The sequence below is a fragment of the Desmodus rotundus genome, chromosome 6 (genome assembly GCF_022682495.2).
Source record: "Desmodus rotundus isolate HL8 chromosome 6, HLdesRot8A.1, whole genome shotgun sequence".
Classification (NCBI taxonomy): Eukaryota; Metazoa; Chordata; class Mammalia; order Chiroptera; family Phyllostomidae; genus Desmodus; species Desmodus rotundus.
In genome coordinates this window covers 16,669,360-16,689,579 of record NC_071392.1, presented here as the reverse complement: position 1 = coordinate 16,689,579, position 20,220 = coordinate 16,669,360, and the positions used below count along the sequence as shown (strand labels likewise).

At 43.6% G+C, this 20,220-nt stretch overlaps 1 protein-coding gene and 1 long non-coding RNA gene across 8 annotated transcripts in view; both read right to left on the bottom strand.

Annotated features, from left to right (window-relative positions):
* The window catches only part of LOC123480020 (uncharacterized), an 87,264-nt gene extending 78,485 nt beyond the window's left edge, over positions 1-8,779 (bottom strand). Inside the window, exon 1 of the long non-coding RNA XR_006655873.2 lies at positions 8,489-8,779. This is a non-coding gene — a long non-coding RNA (uncharacterized lncRNA). The remainder of the gene's footprint in view (positions 1-8,488) is intronic.
* Positions 8,780-13,790: 5,011 nt separating this feature from the next.
* SP8 (Sp8 transcription factor) lies at positions 13,791-18,372 on the bottom strand. Of its 7 annotated transcripts, none has more exons than XM_053926964.1 (3): positions 18,262-18,372; positions 17,522-17,624; positions 13,791-17,231 (listed from the first exon to the last, which is right to left on the bottom strand). In XM_053926964.1, the coding sequence occupies exons 1-3, from the start codon at positions 18,280-18,282 to the stop codon at positions 15,739-15,741; spliced, it is 1,617 nt and encodes a 538-aa protein (XP_053782939.1). In that variant the 5' UTR covers positions 18,283-18,372; the 3' UTR covers positions 13,791-15,738. The 7 variants fall into 7 exon arrangements, with proteins under 7 accessions (XP_053782939.1, XP_053782942.1, XP_053782940.1 ...); XM_053926967.2 differs by lacking the exon at positions 17,522-17,624 and adding an exon at positions 17,396-17,492 and having other exon boundaries at positions 13,791-17,235; positions 18,262-18,370; XM_053926965.1 differs by lacking the exon at positions 17,522-17,624 and having other exon boundaries at positions 13,791-17,235.
* Between the last annotated feature and the right edge of the window lie 1,848 nt (positions 18,373-20,220).

Here is a 20,220-nt window from a genome sequence, read left to right as displayed (position 1 = left end):
CCTTGTACTGCAAAAACACAAAGGTACAGATTCTTCTTTGGTTAACATTCTGGTGTGAAGCTGGATTTTTCTGCCTACCCATACTCTGAAAAAATTCTCATACAAAACCAAGTTACGATTTGGAAGGGTTGTAATACAGCTGCTCCAGCAATAGCATGATTTCCTCACAACCCTTCAGTCTTCCCTACCTTCACACACACTCACAAGCATATGGGAAGATTAGACCCCGTATCTACACAGATTGTCTCTCACTGTAGAATCATCCCTGCTATCTTTCTTTTCAGGGTGTTTAACGTAACTCTTTTGTCCCGCTCACAACCCACTAGCTGGCGCATCATTCCTCTCTCTCTGGTTAAGATAAAAAAAAGATAGCTGTATCATGCAAAAACACAGACAGATTTACAAATGTAACTGACAAAAGGTAGTTAGGTAAAGTGTTGACTAAGGTGGAGTCATCAAAAGTGGTTCAGGTTTACTTAACTATACTGAGACTCCTATTCATAGAAATGACTTTCCAAATATTATAAAATAAATACTGCCTCGAGTAGTGAAATTGTTCTAAAATTAGGCTGTTTACTGATTAACTATAACATTCTATGTATTGGTAGAATGCCTATGACATTAACCTAGATACAATTAAAACGTTTGGAGTAAACACTAGAAAACTATATCACAAACCCAGCACATACAAAGCAAGCAACAGAAGTATAAAACATAACAAAATGTTGATCATACACTTCTGAAATGTGAGGGGCAGTACTCCCATGTTTTTCTCTTACATATTTCAAGTTGCTCTGTCAATAAGAATTTGGTATCTTCACAGAAACTCCACAGTCAGACAAGAGTTAACCCTTCTCCTTTCTCCACGTTAGTTTTTATCAAGGTAGATTATAGAGCCAAAGATAAGACACTTTATTTGATTTAAGCCAATAAAATTCTTCTAAAATGTGTACCATTTTAGTAGAAATACAAACTAGGGGCTGAAAGGACCTCTAGCTCAAAATCTCCATTTATAGGCAGCAGAATGGTACTGATTGAGATGAACATATTTTTAAGAAAAGATCCATAGTTTTTATTGGAGTCTCAAACAGATTTGTTAACAACAAAAAGGTTGAGAAGCATTGTTCTAGACAATAGTAAAAACCTGTCTATAAACCCAGTCACTTTATATAAAATAAATGAATAAAAGTTGTAAACCTGAGCATACGTAGAACAATTAATCAATACCAATAAGTGGTAACTTATTTTCTCTGTTGCACTATAGTTTAAAAAGACGTAGGCTCTTGTCTCCTTTCTTTTCTTTTTTCTTTTTTTTTGGTTTCTTTTGCATTTCAGTGTCTTAAGAATTTTTTATATATGGTTAAAATAAGAAAACGCTTTTCTAAATGTCTATTTACCACCATTAGTGAGCTCTCTTAGTTTGTTTTACACAATAGAATATTTAAATTTACTTAATAACCAAGTAACTTTCTTTAGAGGGCAAACTAAAGTAACCTCTGTCCCCTTGTAACAATTTTAGATAAAATAGATTGGGCTTAATTTCCAGTAAACGCATACACACTTGCAGATCAAGGTTGAAGTTATTTTATTTTAACATACTTAGAACATTTTTAAATTGGTATACTATAATACCTATGTGTTTTTAATTTTTAAATAGTTAATTTTAGAGTCATAAGGGCAAGATGATGGGAACTTTTTTTGTAAACAATGTTTTTCCCTTAAAGAAAGAATTTCAGAATTAACTTTTATTTTACAGTTACAGGTAAGTTCTCAAATTATGACTGTGATCCGTGATAATGCTTAAGGCAAATTTTTAACGCAAAGTATGAGCACAAAGTAGACATTCAGCATTTGTTGATTTGATTTTTTAAATTTTTGAACAAAAGAAAATAAATCATTTAAAATATCACTATAAGTTAAATTCTTATCTCTACTACAAACTGAGACTATATTAAAGATAAGATGCACCTTATTTTACGGACTATAAGACATACAGGACCATAAGACGTACCTAGGTTTTAGAGGAGGAAAATGGGGAAAAAAACCCGTTCCACCACCATCCCGGCCCCCAGCGAGCCAGGTAAATTACATTCAGACTATAAGACACACCCCCATTTTCCTCCCAAATTTGGGGGATAGTACGTCTTATAATCTGAAAAATATGGTATTGTGATATGATTTCATGAGTCCAATATACTCAACATCTTATTCTTCTCCCTTTTCTCCACAACTCAAGAATTTAAGAGTCTTTAGTGGTTGTATTTAAGCATTTCTTTCAAGTGCTAATGAATATGTCACCAAGGTATTACAAAACTTCAAGCTTGCTAAAGAGTTACTCTTTTAATTATATAGAATTATTTAAGAAACTTAAAAAACTTAGAATTAATTATTGACTAAGTAGACCTGACTTTACTCTTGGACACTACTTCTCCAATGGACAAAATACCAAAATTTTAAAATAAATCTTCTTGTCTAGTTATAACAGCTCATTCTAATCAGACGTATTGTCTGTGTTGGCCATGAATGGATGAATGAACTTAAAGGTTCCATGCAGCCAGAGGCCAAAACATCTGGCTAATTCAATTAATAAAGTCATGTATTAAAATGTCATTTTTTGTGTATCCTATAGACACATTGACTGAATCTTTTTTTAACTTTTCTACCAGTTACCGCTAACATGTTTATTTGAATCTATATTTTAGTGTGATGTGCCCATGCAAAACAATGTCCATTCTTAATAGGGAAATACAATTGGTCGTTTTCCCAAAATTCTTTTGTAAAATGTTAGTATAATGCTTCTGCCCTCTTACCATAATTAATCTATTACTAATAAAAGAAAATCTATTTGTGGGACCCAATTTAAGAGAATTCTATGGTGCAAAGGCATGAAGAGAGTTTCTGTTTCCAGAGCCAGAACTCACTTTTTCCAGAATGTTCTCCACTGGCTCAGATCATTTGCCTCATTTTGCAATCAAGTGGACTCTTATTCAGAAAAGGGCATAACCATGGAAGAACAATTCACAAAAGAGGAAATGAAAATGGCAAATAAATATATGGAAAAAGTACAGGAATCTAAAAGTTGCATCTTTTTTTTTAATAGGATTTTTTTATTATTCTCTGAAATCACTTCTTTTTTTTAATACATTTCATTGATTATCAAATTTGCTTCTTAAAGCAATAATGAATTCATTCCTCCCTTATGAAATAAAGACTAAGAATTCAGTGCATGTAAGGCTGGCTCTTTTAACTGCTGTTTCCTGCAATATAAACACTCCCAGGACAGTGATCTGGTCATCTCTATTTGGAGCCTCTAAAATGTTCTTATCCCTCAAGAATTTCTTCCTTTTCTAGTATCCTAAGGAAATAATCAGAAATTTGAACAAAAAGCCATGCATAAGAATGTTCAATCATTTGTGAACAATTAAATGTTCAGTACTAGGGAAGTAGGCAAAAAGTTGATATATATAGTTGTTAAATATTTTATAAATGTTTAAAATTATATTTGCAGAGAATTTCTAATAGTAAGGGAAATTTATTTTAATAATAATGGGGAGAAAAAGCAGATTATACACTTGTACATACTTGTAAAAAGAAAATCACGTAGAAAAAAAGATTATTTAAGTAAAGACATAATTGTATCTCAGAAGTGGGGTTAAGGTAAATTGTTTTCTGTTTTTTCACAATTTCTAGTACTTTCTAGACTACCTTCACTGAGCATCTAATTTTGTCCAAAATGCCTCCCTTTGGAATTCACAGAGGTAATTATATTTTTTAATAGTTATTAATCCAAATGAATATCTGATTGATTTTATAAAACAAAGTGAAAATATGAGTATGGCAGTTTGTGGGAATCTATTTAAAATTTAATTTTAAATTTAATTATCCAGGGAATGCTACCATCAAACCAGCCTTTAAATTAAGTGTCTCTAAACTTCCCACTTACCAGTTTCTTCTGAACTCTCACTGTAGTAGCTGTATTGCCTGGTGAAAGTGGAATCTAAGGGGTGGCTGCCTTTTAAGCCTAGGTCCTAGATAAATCCTCTGTTTATGGATATAAGACTGCCTGTATTGTTCTTAATGATTTATCTGATGGGCATACACGGCTTGTTAATACTGTTTTTACTTACTCTGTGAGCTGTGTGAAGGCAAGATGGATAAACCTTAGATGCCGGGTTCATTCTTCCATTCACCCCTTAGTGGCCTGTATTGTGTACAAGCTACACAGAATTTTTATCATTATTTCTGGGATAATCACAAATAATATTTATCAAGAGATAGGAAATTATTAGAAAAATTAAATGAATGGCATAAATTAACCACAAAAGAGAAAGCCATTACATTAAATAAGGATTGCTTCTTTCTTTTTAATCCTCACTTGAGGATCTGTTTATTGATTTTAGAGAGAGAGGGAGAGAGAGGAAGAGAGAAGCATCAATTGGTTGCCTCATGTACACACCTCAACCAGGGGACGAAACTCACCACCTTTTGGTGTATTGGATGATGCTCCAACCAACCGAGCCACCCAGTCAGGGCATTAATGGATTGTTTTTTGAGAAAATGCCATGAATAAATGAGTGGCTAGTACCTCTACTTCCTATAGCAATACGTCCACAGAAGAAAGACAAACTCGCCTGGGATAGAGTACTTTGATTTCTGATTATTTAGTCATAATTTATATATCACCTAGCACGTAAATTTCATATGAAGTACTGCTGCTACAACTTACACATGACCTCTTGGAGTAGGAGTCCATGTTTGTACAATTTGAGTAAGAGCAATTAAACCAGGGGGTGGGTGTAAAGTACAAAATCCTTCCTTTTTTACAGCATTGTTATAATAAAAAAGTGTGGAGATGCTGAGCAGCAAACATCAACACAATATTACTTTCCCAAGAGCTAGGGAACTATAACTCCTACTTACAGCCCGCTAGTACTAGTATTCTGAATGTTTGAGGATAGCCCAGACAGAATGAAGCCAAACAAGCTGGAAACTAAAAAGCACAAAAGAGTAATTGGAAAATCAACTTTCACCCTGCAGATAACAAGTAAATCCTAACTTCAGTATGTCCTTCATTTCCCTTTTAAAATAGTACAGAACGCTACCCCCAGCATTTTTGTGAACAGGCATGAGTTACTTTGTTTTTATATTGCCTTTTTTCAAGCTTTGTCCTTATAGATATACATTTCATTTAAAAATGAAAAATCAGGACATTTAGTTAAATTTGAATTTTTTTTTTAAATCACATTTAGTAAAAGTATGTCCGAAATATTGCATGGGGTATACTTATAGTGACAAATTATTTGTGGTTTATCAAAATTCAAGTTTAACTCTATATCCTGTATTTTATCTGGCAACCCTTGGTAAAGTATAAATACATTCTAAATAAATAATACTTTTCTTTTTCATGAAACTCCTTACAACCTTACTTAAACAAGACAAAAATCCATGTAAATGTATTGCTGCATGGAGTGTAGGAGACATTTACTTGTGCTTATTTTTAAAAGTCAACCATTAAGATTTTAAAGCTTTGTATACTCTGAGAAACAGCTCCTCAGCAAATGACCCTAAAATTTAACTTGAAAAATACGGAGGAAAAACTTAGAATTATTAGATTATTTGTACCTTGTAGTTACTATATTAAGGGCAATAATAATGAGTAAATAAGTCATTTAAAATTTTAGAATACAAAATAAGCCTAGACTACAAATAGATTATTGCTAAGAATACATTTTTGTTAGTTTAAAGTGAAACTATCAACCATTCAAAAGTTAATCTGATGCTTCCAGACATAAAATAAAAATGAAAATGGAACTAGATGTGCAATATTTTCTTAGATTGTAATTAACTATAAAAAATTAAAACTTTTCATTCTAAGAAACTATTTTGAAGACATACCCCTGAGCACTAGCTTTGTAGTAACTTACTTATTTAGTTCATAGCCTCTGCATAGGCAAGCTGACCGTAAGAAGCCGACCAAAGAGGTCAACGTTTTGCTAAGCTACAATCTAACAGACGGATGTGCCATGCAGCACTTTTTGCCTTTAATTCTTTTTTAAAATATATACACCAATATTGATTTCTTAGGGTTGACAAGTATAACCATTGTAATGTAAGATGTTAACAAGAAGGAAAACAACTGGAACTCACTGTACTATTTTTACAACTTTTCTATAAATCTAAAATGATTCCAAAATGAAAAGTTTACTTTAGAAAATGAAGTAAAAAACAAAACACACCACTGCTTTTGGAACATAAAATATTAAGAGTAGTTCCAAAACCACTTGATAGACACAAATACCATTTCTCATAACAGGGATTCCTATTATATCCTCTTTTGAAACAAAATTTTCTCTGAAAGAACAACAGGTAAAATTTTGAGAATGGAACAACACTTCAATGATTCTGATTTTCCTAGGCATGCATATTAAAATATTCAAGTGAACATGTCATGAAGCAGAATATGTTCACATTTAATAATTATACCATATACTAAGTAAAGTAAATCATATGCTTTCTACAAAGTATATGCAACTGAACAATATATCATGTCTTTTCACCAAAGTATTTACAAGGTTGTTTTACTGCTTGCTATTACTATTACAACATTTGACTGTGATAATAAACTAAAACATGTTACTTTTGAGGGCACAGGAAATATATGCGTTCCTTACTAGAACTTAACCACTGCAGTTTTAAGCCGAATATTTATTGGGAGAAAGCAAAGCTTAATTTGCTTAATAGTACAAAGGCTACTGAACTGTCACCTACAAGAACCTTATTTTCTTAAAGTTTGGGGAGAAATATAATTTAATATTATAAAGATGATTATCCCCCCCAATAGAGAATTCAAATATCTAGAGAAAAATTCTGTTAAATAATATATATAACTTGATATTTTTTAAACATCACTAAATCAATGTGACTATCTTATAAATGCATTCCCACCTGCCAGTAGGTTCCCCTCCCTTACAAAGGCCATTGTTCATTAAATTAAAAGGGAAACGAAACTGCTTAAGAGAAAAAGGAAACAAAAATAAAGCCAAACTAAGGGCTAAGAATGTAATAGAGAAATGAAGCATTGATCAGTGTAAAAGAATGAGCACAAAACTTCCTGAAATGACGGGAAACCTGATGATAGGGTAACTGCATAATTAGGGACATTAAATTGGGTGCAAAATTGGGTAGTACAAATCCTTTAATTTTAGTTGAACTAGACAATCACCTGAACTCTTGTGGGGGGTGGGGGAGTGGACATCTACTTTCTTCTATTTCTGTGCTTAAAATGGAATGGCTAGAAAACTTAAAGCTGGAAGGATTGGTTCCCTCAAAGACATAAAGATAACCCCAGGTGAATTAGTGAGGTTTTTTTTTTTCAACATTCTCTTACAGTACAGGGTGAATTGAGCATAATGTTGTAAATCAACTCATTGTTTGGGCCCTTTCAAATTAGTTGCCAAGAGAGGAGTGAAAACTTGATAAGCAGGCTCCAGTTTCTATGTGTTGATTTAGAAATCTTAAAGCTTGTGGGAGCTCAATTTATTTAATGGAAGAAATTTAAAGGGAAGAAAAGTAAACAAGGAAAATGCTATGCAATGAAACACTGATGTAAACGGAGTATAAAGGGTTTTCTTTGAAAAACAAAACAATAAAGAATTCCATTGTGCTTTTAAATTACAAATTTAGATTTCTTTGATTTAGGTTAAGAGTCTGATTTCCTTTTGAGTTTCAACATGTTGTGACCCATTGAAATATTCAAACTGTTAATGCTATTTCTTATCTGTCTTGGGGAGAAATTAATATAAATCAAAATCTTAAAGAATTAAGTCCACATTTTTCTAATAGGTGACTATTTTGAATGAAGCAGCAAATGCATCTTTCCTTTTAACCTCTCCCCCCGCCCCCCAGGGAAAGTCCGTTTCTGAACTGCAAACCAAGTAGGTCCAGAACACTCATTGCTGCAGCTACAGGTCTTGACCCTTTTACGCAGGAATCAAGCAAAAGAGTAGTAATTCACCAAAACAAGTGAAGAGAGGTGGTGAGAGAAATTCTGGGTAGTTTGAGGCAAGTCCAGGAACTCTGCCTGTTTCCAGGAAAATGCAGCCCAGCTTTTATCAATGTGTACCTTGTCCTGATAGGAATTCATATTTACTCACCAAAGCAAGTATCTTTTTACCCTCAAACAAGATCCTGTAGAGATTTTTTTAGTATTTTTAAACCACATTTAAAAACTTGAATGAAAAACTTGAATGAAAAAAGTGACAACAAACTGCTTTGCAGGGACAAGAAAGATGAGAGTAGGCAAGGCCTGGCTCATCTGCACCGAGGTCTGAAAGATCCTTGTAGCTTCCTTCCTTGGGATATTCTGTTCCTAGTGACAGCGCAGTGGGAATTCCCACTCCAACAGCCCATGAAATGTTACTGCATAATTATTCACCTCTGAGGCCCATTAGAACTTATCAGCAGAGAAAGAAATTTAATTTAAACTCACCCCTCTGTGCTAAAGAATGGCTGGAACAGGAGATCAAAGCACAAAACTCTGTCCTCCGGTGGTTTCCAACACCTAGGCCCAATAGGGTGAGAGAACGCGGCATTCCAGCACTTCCCGGCTTTCCGGCCGCGAGAGAAGGGTGGGGGCAGGGCTCCAGTCACCAGCTGGGTAGGTGGAGGGCTGCAGAGGGGGGAGGGCGGCTTGGGAGCGCCTGGTGGACAGAGCGCTTCCACGGGCAGCTGCAGAGGCTTGGCGATGGAGGCCTTCACTGCAGATCAGATAGGCCATCGCCCTGCCTTCCCTGCTACAGAGATCCGAGTCAGTGGAACCTGTGGATTTAAGCACAGGCCAGCCCTGGCTGGAGCCATGCCCCTGCACTGGTGTGCGACTCTGAGAGCTCCCCGGATGTGGATGTCGAGGAGGATGTTTATGCTCCAGCCTCATCAGAAGGTGCCCTAAACGCACACACATGGTGCATGCACAGCCATCACTACCTGGCATACCTCCAGAATGACATACCTCCAGGTTTAGTCCCTGACATACCTCCAGAATACAAAGCGGAACCATGAATCCAACCTGCATGATGAGCTTCTAAGACAAGAGGGCTTAAGTCCTAGAGGTGTCTAAGGCAGGGTCAGGAGAGAGGTTTACTATGAGCTGACTTCTTCCTCACCTTCCTCCCTGGTTTGAGAGTACATTCTCTAAAACCTTTAAGAGGAGTATGGCACTGACTTCAAGCAGGGCTATCCATCCTCACCTCTCTTCAGATGTTACAAACATGGGGCCTGAAGAATGCTGCTGGCACTCCCCATATTCCCAAAGGGTTGGAGGGCAAGGAAGGAGAAGAGGAAGAAAGCCCAAGAGAAGTTATTGGGGTTTAGATACAACAAGGTAAAGAAAAGTTAAGTTTCGTTCAACAGGTACAGTGATTATACGTCTATAACTGTAAGATGCTCCCCTAGGTAGGCACCAAGGTGGCTAACCTGTTCTTTGATTCCTGAAATCAAAAAGGGCAGTGTTTCACAGCCAATCAGCCTTAATTTTCCTTCCTTTAAAATAACAGCGTGGGAAAAGGTGCGCAAGTTCCTTCGAGTCTGGCAAACCCATAATAAAATGACAAGAATAAAACTTCCCACCGATGAAGAACGCTGCGCTACCTCGAAGACCTCCGCGGGAGGGGAGGCAGATGGCAGTGAACACTACAAGAAAAGAGCACGGTAGGTGAAGGAGGGCAGGCAGTGATCACTAAGGCCAAGAGCGAAATCCAAACAAGTTCGAGTCCTTGGCCAGTCCACTCCAAGGCAGGCTAGGATGGCACCGGCAGGACGCAGCGTGGGGCATGCCACCCTGAGTAGAGTGAGACTGAGGCCCTGAGGTCCAGGCGCTGCCTTGGATGGCTGAGGTCAGTGAGGATGCTAGGGGTTTGGAGAGCCTGGGAAGGGAAGGGAATCCTCCACCCCAGTCCCGCCCCTTTGTCTTTTGAAAGGCAGGAGGTGCGCATGGAGGAGGTTCACCACGGTTATTCCCAGGATGGGTTCGCGCAGGGCCAGAGGCTCCGTGAAGCGCAGGCCTGGTCAGCCGGCACTGCCCATCCTGGGCGCGCTGCAGAGCGGGCGTGGGGCACCGGGTGGCGCTCGCTATCTGCGGCACCTTTGTGTGTGCTCTGGCAGCTGGCCCCAGCAGCACGAGAGGGACTGCGGGCGGGGGCTCATAGAGAAGACCCCAGACCCCTGCCCCGCTGCCCCATGCTTCCCTGTAACACGCGGGATGGGGGCGGGCCACGGAGGGTCTCGAGGGTCCTACGAGCAGCCCGCATAGCACATCCAGAAGCTGATCGAGAAAAGATGTAGCATTTCGAAAGGCAGGGAAATTATCCCGGGCTAAAAACCTCCCTCTGAATTCACTGAGAAGGCACATGAGGGAAACTTCGGGCAGTCCAGACAGACCTCAGCTGAGAGCCCTGCAAGAGAAGCAGAGAGCGCCTCCACCGTCCCCTCCTACACAGCAAGAAGTGCTTGCCTGAGAAGCAAAATTGGGGAGTGGGTTTAAAAGTAGCCCCAGTAGATGGACTTGAAAGGATGGCCTTCGAACAACAGTGAAAAGTGGCAACTTGGAGCAGGCGCTTAAGTCCTGGTTTCTCTGTCACCCCCAAGCTCTCTGCTGTCCCTAGAGCTCTTGAAGCCTGTCATTAGGAGCCAAAGCAAAATGTAGAAGGCTGCTTCCTCACCACCAGGAGACTCCGCAGAAAATTAAATTAAATTAAACACGCGCCCAGGGACCGAAGAAAATAGATCCCCCTCCCCCCTACTCTAGCAGATCAACACTTGTGTGCAGAGGGTGAGCAGCGAACCAAAAGCGACGCCCACTGACGCGCATCACCTTAAACCGCAGCGGCCTGAGAGCCCGGGATAGCAAGGAATTACCGGCTTTCCTTTAATCCGGAAGTAGGGAATAAATGGGGCACAGGCAAATTCTGAATCTTATTTTTTAAACAACAGCAACAATTGTGTATCGAGCAAAGTCTTCAAAAGATGCCACCCAGAACAACACTCCTAACTAAAAAATGAGTACCGCATTAGTCTATACTTCACTCCTTTTGATTCTTAACACGATTTTCTTTAAGTGCAATGATAGAATTAATCTAGAGGTCTATTTTTTTTAAGAAAAAGCAGACAACTGTAGAAATCATATTTTTAAAAAGAAAGAGACTTGATCATACCTGAGTTTTTCTTAGGGGTGTATGGAAAAATAATAATGCCATTTGGACAGAAGCAGCAAAAAAATCAGCAGGAAACTAAAAACCCCAATTTATTCAAAATATCTGCATTAAGTCAATCCCCCTTTGAAGCTATTTGTATGAAAAACTGAGCAAAATGCAGAACTACTTTCATTATAATATTTATCTCTACCATACTAGGTGAGCGGAGAACAATCAAATCCATACTTTTTCCCTCTAAAGGTCCTTCCTTGATTTACCAACCTAAACTATCATCTGACCTTTCAGCTCATCCTCTAAAATAAAATATTTATTTTAAAGAAATTCCTCTACAGGCCTGCTGTAGCATTGCATTCAATGATCTCACCAAAAGATCCGAGGGGAGATGAAAATGTGAATGGCAGGGTTACTGATCTGCCCACTCAGGAGTCTAGTCTCACCACCTGCTTGTCTTTAATTTTTAATTTCAGCATTCTCTCCCCAAGGGAAGCCCAGCTGAGAAGTTACAACAAGATTGAAGTAAGAGGACAGTGGAAGGAGGGCTAATGTATCCAGGAACTTTTTCCAAGATCAGCTGATAACCAAAGAGTAAGTAAGTCATTGCATTTGTTTAAATTAAGTTTCTGTCATAAAATATTTTTGTTGATAGTCCAACCTCAACAAATCACAGTCACATATGTCCCTAAGCAAGAGAGAAGACACTAAAAGAAGTTGAGCCAGAGAAGGAGAAAGCAGTAGAGGGAAGAAACACTAAAGGGGAAGAAATAAGGCAGGTAAACAGAAAGGCTGGACTGAGGCTGGACTGATACATGCTGGCCTGACCTCTGGGTCAACAACTAGTTTAACTCTACCTTGATCTGCAAGACTGGAAGCTTGTCCCTTGGTTCAAAGTGAAACCCAGCCTTTGACTTCATTTGAGAGAGCCTCCAAGGCACTGTTAGAGAGGTGCTTTATCACAGAGAAGGCAGGGAGAAATCACAATTTTGCATTTCATCCACACTGTCCTCTGAAAAGAGGATCTTCATCTCCAAAAGGGAATCCTGCCCACCATGCAGAACAGGAGTCTAGAAATACTGTCCAATAATTATCACAACAAAATACACCAAAGCTACAAGGGGGAGGAGAAGCCGAAGGAAGAAAGTGAAAGTTTGCAATTTACATTTCAGAAATATCTGTCCCCCTTCAACCACCCCAAAGAAATCTTCTAGACAATATCTGTCATCATCCACCTCTTAAATTGAATGTGATCTGTATGTAATGCAACTGATATTATAAATGTACCAAGCAGCTCTCCTTACCTGCCACTACATTTAACTCCTTCAGAACCGGTTCCTCCTCAGCACTGCAACTTTCAATAAAAAAGAAACAACACTTAAACTGTGTTCTGCGTGTTATTCCTAGGAAAGAGTGACAGAAAGAGAGACTTTTACTTTTTTAAACCATTATTTGGAGCTATAGTATACCAAAGAATCAGAGCTAACTTGCTTCCCTAAAACCGTAGGGACTGGAGGTCTCAAATATCTGCAGAGATAGCAGGATCAAGACCGTCTGCTACTTAAGCACAAACTACCTTATCTTAAAACATTTTAATTGCTAATTGATTTTTTCTTCTAAATTTACAATATTCATAGCACTCTATGTCCTCATTTGTTTTGGGGGGGTAATAATGACTTTATATACATTTCAATAGAAGGTTTTCAGTTTGAGATATACATCCAGACTGAACTTGGGGCGGGGAGAAGGCAAACCGAAAGAAAGAAGCTAAACTTGAAAGAATCTGAACACTAACTTTTTATTCAATTTGATTCAAAATAATATTAATCTAATAGTGAAATAGTTTGGTATAACAACAATTAACATTTAAAGTTTTATTTTTTTTTACCTTCAAAAGTATGGCTCAAGGAACTCATTGCTTAAATGCACTTAGACATAACAAGACAATATTTTTTATTGGCATCATTGACACCTATGAACAATAGCCTAGTAAATAGATTAAGGTTTAACCTTCCTTTTCTTTGGTGGCTGTTTAGAGACTTTAAAAGAACAGATAACTCATTTCAACAGGAATCTACTACTGATATTTACCTCTACATAATCTTTAGCTAAGACGTGGAATGCCAAAAACAAGCTTTTGTTAGCTTGACCTCCTCCACCCACTAACAACAAAAGTTATCCCTGAACCCATGTTCTTATTTTAGATGTATTGATCTTCCAGTGTAAGTCTTGCCCTTTTAAATACCAAATGCAATCAACCGGACTCCTCCTGGAGAATGAGAAGGAAGCAAAACAGGAAATTTCTTTGAATTGTTTGGTGACTTAGTCCAAATTTTAAGAGGTCAGTAAGTCCTGATGCTTTGAGCTAAATCTACTGGTAAATAATTAGTTACATTTCTTAGATTCTAATCTTTATCTTGGTAAATAAAGAAAACAGTTTTGCCAAATAGATCATTCCATCTGAGTAATATTAAAGGCAATTATTTAAATATTACCACAAAACAGGATTATATTTTGTTTAAATTAGATATTTAACTGAAAACAAAATGCAAATGTCTATAGTTTAAAAAGGAAAACAAATTAACTGGCCTAGTCTTTTATCTGAGTTTATTAATACCATTTAAAATATTACAAATAAATCAATTACATTTCATGCATTTAAAATGCAAGTCTAAAATGTTCCAGAGAAAGGTTTTTCATTTCAATGTGAAATATCCAAATTATTTCAACATTACAATGAGCAATTAGTTTGCAGAATTTGCAAACATTTAAATGTACTATCAGGAGTATTGATTAACAGTTAACAATATTACCTTCAGGAAATACACAAAGGCCAAAGTTAGTTGAGTTTCAATTGGACAATTTATTTAATACATGGGTTTTGGCAAACCCAGTTTTGAAATATAGGAGAACTCTCACTTTAACTATGCCTGAACTGCCAGCAAATGCAAATAAGTACATGCTCCATTAAATTAAATGTCATCCCACATTTATCAAATATTGTCTTAGTTACAGTTTGATACCTATCTAAATTAATATTCGAGCAAAACTAGGCCCCGAAAGTGCGTTTGTGGCTCTGCACCTCCAGAAGTGAGTTCAAAAAACCTGCAGCTCATCAGAACTGCAACAATAACTCTTAATATTTTCTGGTAACCAAAAAAAAAAAAAAAATCAAGTTTACTTCAATATATTTTTCAAATATTTACTGGAAGTAATGTACAAGAAAAATACTATACAAAATCGTCTCCTGGACAACGGCACCTCGCATCCATACACTGGTGGAGTTATAGTTAATTGGTAACTAATCTAGAACGATTCTCCAGTTGTACAAACCATTAGGTTCAGATATATTTTACAAAGTTTCCCCCCGCCCATTTTCCCTCTTTTGGCATTTAAACTACAGCCTCGTCTATAATAAACGATAGCTTCTTCACTTGTTTATAAGCTTAAATCACACCAAAAAAAGTTTCACCCTAAGAATCGTCAATGAGCTGCAAGAATTTACAGAAATGAGCACTATACAAATTGATGTCTGGGCTAGCACGAAAAAAGAAAAGGAGATTAGGCTCGGGAGTGGTGAAAAACGAGGTAGAAAAGGACAAACACGGAGATAGTGAATCTGTTCTCACCGGAAAGGGGTATTTTTGCATAAGAAAGACACCTACACTTACCCCCACCCCCACCCCATAAGCTAATGCGATCAAAATAACTTTGGGATCAATATTAGCACAGTTTGAAGAGAAAGACTTGCTCACTGCTAGAGGAAAAACTAGATAGAAACCAAGTGGAAGGATGTCTTTTTTTTCCTTTAGGTTTTTAGTTTAAAAAAAAAAATGTTATAAAGTTGAAAGAAGGCTACTATAGCGATTCACCAAGACTGCCCTTAGCTGAAATTTGCATCGGTTCCACCTCAGGGAACAAAGAAAAAGAGACTGAGCTGAAGCTGGGAGAGCTAAACTCTGCAAACTCCGGATCTCTGCGGACAGATGGGCACACGCACAAAGCTCCGACGGCTCCGAGCAGGGCGCGCAGCAGCCGGGCGGTTCTGGAACCACATACCCGGCTGTCCGCGGCAGAACACCCAGCGCGGGCCTGCTGCCTCGCTCTCCCCACAGCGCTGCTCAACCTTGCTCAGCTCAATTGCTCCCTCCTGGGTACAGGCCCGTCTCCCAGGCACTGGAATCGTCCAGCTCTACCTCCAGGGCTGCTTCCCTCTAAGATAGGCCTGTCACACCCTGGGATGGCAGACAGAGGACGAGGGGAGACGAGAATTAAAGGCCCGGAGGGGCGTGGGTTCCGGCTGCGTTGGACGGTTTAACGGGGTGGAGGGGAAAGCCAGGGCCGGGAATGGCAATGCGTGTTACTTACATGTTCATATCCCCTTTACAAAGTTAAGTCACACAAGGAGTTAGAAGAGGAACAAAGACAGAGAGCGAGCAGTATGCAGTGCAGAGAGGCTGGAGCTGAGGCCAGGACAGGCGGGGACCGAGCGGAGCGGGATGGGAGGAGGTCAAGGGGAGGGACAGGCGCAGGGTGCGAGTCACTCCAGGCCATTGCGGTGCCCGGGCTCAGGGGGCTGCAGCAGCTCCGGGGAGTGGCAGGGCGGGCTGCCCGCAGCGCTGTGCTCGCTGTCGGTGTCGCTGCCCTTCTTGCCACCACTGCCGGAGCCAGCCGAGCCTCCTCCGCCGCCACTGTGCGTCTTCACGTGCTTGCTGAGGTGGTCGCTGCGCATGAAGCGCTTGTTGCAGACCGGACAGGCGAAGCGCTTCTCACCGGTGTGGGTCCGCAGGTGCCGCTGCAGCTCGTCGGATCGCGTGAAACGCTTGCCGCAGAAGAGCCAGTTGCACACGAAAGGCCGCTCGCCCGTGTGCCAGCGCAGGTGCGCCTTGAGGTGCGAGGTCTTGCCGTACACCTTGCCGCAGCCCGGGATGTGGCAACTGTGCAGGCCCTTGCGCCGCAGACTCGCCCCCGCCGGGCCCAGCCGCTCCGCCTCCTGGCAGTTGGGGCAGTCGCAGGTGGCGCGGCCCGAGTAACGGCGCGCGGAGGAGCGCGGGGAGCCCCCCAGCGGCGCCGACGGCCCCGCGCTCAGCATGGAGCCCCCTGCGCCGGCCAGCGGCGACGGGGCCGAGTCCGGGTAGGAGCCCGGCAGCACCGGCTTGAAGCCGTCCATGAGGTGCTGCCCGGCGGGGCTGAGCAAGTGCGACGAGGCCCCGCTGCTGAAGGCTGAGTGGCTCAGGCCTGAGTAATCCGAGTTGTAGCCTCCGAGCGGCGAATGCAGCGAGGTTTGGAGCCCCCCGGCGGCGGGGTGCAGCGAGCCCGGCAACGCCGCAGCGCCGTTCGGGTTCTGCACGTCGATCCAGCCGGCGCCCACGTCCCACCAGCTGGAGGCGCCGGCCGACCCCACGTCGCCCGCGGCGCCCAGGCCCGGGTGCGAGGGCTTGAACCACGACTCGTACGGGTGCGCCATGCCCACGCGCGGGTAGATGCCCTGCAGCCCGTCCACCGAGGTGTGCACCTTGGAGATGAACACCGGCTGGTGGGAGCCGTCCTGCGAGTGCGCGGAGGACCCGCCGCCGCCGCCCCCGCCGCCGCCGCCGCTGCCCCCGGAGACGCCGGGGGTCTGGAACACCGAGTAGTCGTTGGCGAAGGGCGAGGTGGAAGCGGCGGCCGCGGCGGCCGCTGCGGCCGCGGCGCTGCTCGAGGTGAGGGAGAAGGCGCTGGAGCCGGGCGAGCCGCCGCAGCCGAACGAGTCGGACACCAGGGCCGCCGCCGCCGCCGCTGCCGCTGCCGCCGCCGCGGCCGCGGAGGACGAGCCGCCGGTCCTGGAGGCCCCCGTCACGCCGAAGCCAGAGAGGCTGGAACCCACTACATTGCAGCTGCCGGAGGAGGAGGACGAGGAACGTTTCCAGGGATGGAAGCCTTTGCCGAAGGAAGACGAGCTGTCCGAGAGGGAGGAGGGAGACGGGCTGGGGCTGCCGATCTTATTACAGGTAGCAGCAAGCATGGCCAGAGGAGTGGATCCCAACCTCGGTTCTTCCTGCGGGAAGGGGGAGAGGAGAAGGGGTCGGGGGGCGGGGGTGGGGGTGGGCAAAGGGCCGGTGGGGGAGGGAGGAAAGAAATCCGCATCAGATCTCTGGTAGCCCTCAAAACGCCCCGTGCACCCCATCTCTCGCTGCGGCGCGCCGCCGCCAACTCACCTGGCTCCCCCAGCAGCCCCGGCGCCCGGCCGCTTCCTACTCTACGGGAGGGGACAAGTTTGGCTGCCGGCGTCTGATCCGGGAGCAAAGCGCCATGCTAAGGAAGAGTTTGACAAATATTCTCACCTAAAACAACACGCTCGCGCACACCAGGCCCCAGGCACGTAGAAACAAACAAGCAAGCCAAAGTCCAGATTAGGGAGAAAGGAAGTTTCCTTTGCCGAGAAGCCTGAGGGAATAGCAGTGGATTGCTTTTAAAAGCGCTTCCCGTGTAATCCAGAAAGAGCTTTGAAAATCCTGTTCCGATCCCCAGAAACCCACCCTGCGATGTGTCTCCCAGGCCAAAAGAGGTCAAACTGTAAGGCTGGCTCGCTCGCTCTTCCTGCCTTCCTTTCACTTTACTTAAAAACAAAAACAAAAACAAAATGTCTACAATAGTTGGGTTTTTTTTTTTTTTAATGAGACGTGTTCAACGTACCTGCAAGACCAGGCGGGCTGCGGAATTTTTTAAGGGGAAGAGGGAAAATCTGCAGTTTGCCCAGGAGGAAAAACTTGCTCTTTACCCCCGAAATCGTCGCCTGTGAAATGGGCAGGGCGCACGTCTCCCGGGCGGGGAGCGGCCGGGCGCTGCGAGGTGGCTTGTCTAACTGCCCTCCGAACCTTTTCCTGCGCTAAAAAAAGTGACTCTGCCCCCTTCTCCCCCTCTTTTCTTTTCTCCAAACTCACTTGTATTTAAAGAAGGAAAAAAAAAAAAAGCTCTCAATAGAGACTGATAGCCCGTGGCCTGGCCGGGGCGACTTTAACCCCCTCCGATCGGCAATAAAAGGAAACTAATTAAACCAGCAAGAGAAAATCCTGAGACTCACCCCTAGAAGTGAAGTTGCCATCACACAAAAGTGCCCTCCTCCTCTCAGAGGATCTTTTTTATATTGATAAATCAGAGGCAGTGTTTTTTTTAGAGGTGTGCAATACAATGATCAGTTCCGCCCATTCCACCACAATTGTAGCTCCCTCTCCGGCTTTGAAGTGCCGCGGAGGCGCCGCCAGCCAATCTGCGGCCTCGCCGGGCCGCGCCGCGCGCGCGCCGTGAGGTCATCGGCGCAGCCGCCGGCCGCGGGGGGGCGCCGGGGGGCTCCGGGGGGCGCGGCGGGCGGGCGCGGCGCGCGGACCGCGCGCGTTACAAAGCGGGTGTCTGGCCGTGTGACCGTGTGACTGAGCGAGTGTGTCCGAGCTGCAGACCGGGGCGAGGGGTAGGGAATGCGAGTGTGACAGGGTGACTGACTGTGGGGAGGGGAAGGGGGAGGGGAGGGACAGTGCGGCGAGGGGGAGGGCGCGGTGGGGGACGGTGTACCTGCGGGTCGCGCGGGGGGCAGAGGGGCAGACCGGTAAAGTGTGGAGGGGAAGGTGTGAGTGCACCACGGTGTGACCGCGAGTGACGACCCCCGGGCGGGAGGAGGACCGCGCAGCGAGGCGGGGGTGGGGCAGGAGGAGGAGTGTGAATCTGTGTGTGTGGAGGAGGGTGGGTGCGTGCGCGCCGGGTGCGGGGTAAAGGACGGCCGTGCGGGGGGGGGGGATGACAGGGCGACGAGCGTGAGCGCGGGGCGTGTGCGTGTGAGAGCGAGTGTGAGACACAGCCGGGGCGCAGCACGGGAGCGGCGCGGTGCGGCACACAGCGGAAGGGAGCGGGCGGACCGCCGTCTGAAGAACGCGGCGGCGCCGTCGAGGGAGGCCGCGCCAGTCAATACTCACACACCCCGTCCCTGTCGCCCACGTCCTCCGCTCCCTCGGACCTAAACTCTCCTTCTGAACTTCGGGGCCACTGTCACTACCTGTTTTAAGGACGACCGTAGTAAAACCCACCTCGCCTTTCCCGACTCCGAGCGGCGGGGGGCACAGGTGGGGGGGCCGGGGGGTGTTCAGGGGTGAGTTAGGGCGTGCGTGCGCCTGGCTCCCCGAGCTGCCGCTTCGCGGCGGCGGCTTCCTGTCCTTTTTTTTTCCCTCCTGAGAAGGGTTCGTCTGTGGAGGAGCCGTTCTCAGCCCGGGGGGAAGGGGTGTGTTTGTCCCGGGCGCTGAGTACATTTCCATACAAAAGCATTAGGTGGGGGGGGGGGGGACGAGAGACTATTGTGTTCTCTGTGGGGGGGAAACTGAGCAGCGTTTTGTGGAATTCAGAAGTTCTCACAGGAAATCCCCACTGGCTCTTTCTGAGAGAAAACTTAGAATTTTAATTGATCTGTGTGGGGTTTATCTGAGAACGGACGAGGTTTTGACACGTCTCGGACCCCACGTCTGGAGGCGTCTGCGTCCGGCAGTTCGGGCCGGACGTCTGTGACTGCGCGCGCACGTTCGTAGGCACACTCGGCTCAGAGTCGCTGGGTTGTGGTCACTTGCTTGCCGTTGGTGTGACCGGTTGCCTTCGGAAATGTCGTTACAATTTCACTGCCACCACAGAGCACCACACCAGTGCAGCAAAAAGTCCACAGCCCTTGCGGCCCCACTGCATATTCATGTTTTCTAAAAAGTAATTCATATTTTTAAGCAGCTATAAATGCTCCCAGAAATCTGATTTTAAGGCTGAATTGATGAAAATGTTTTTAGCTGGGAGAATTGTTTTGTTTTGACTGGGTAAAATTTTTTGAAATCATTTTGGAACACTCCTCAAGAGTATCACAGCTTCCAGAGATGTAAAAAAAAAAAAAAAAAAAAAAAAAAAAAAAGACAAAAACCAAAACCCAGTCCTCCGGGGCTTACTGAAATGCAAAGTCAGGCGCTGTGGTTCGGGCGGGTTTCCCCGAGCGGAGCTGAGGCTGCTGTGCTGTGGGAGT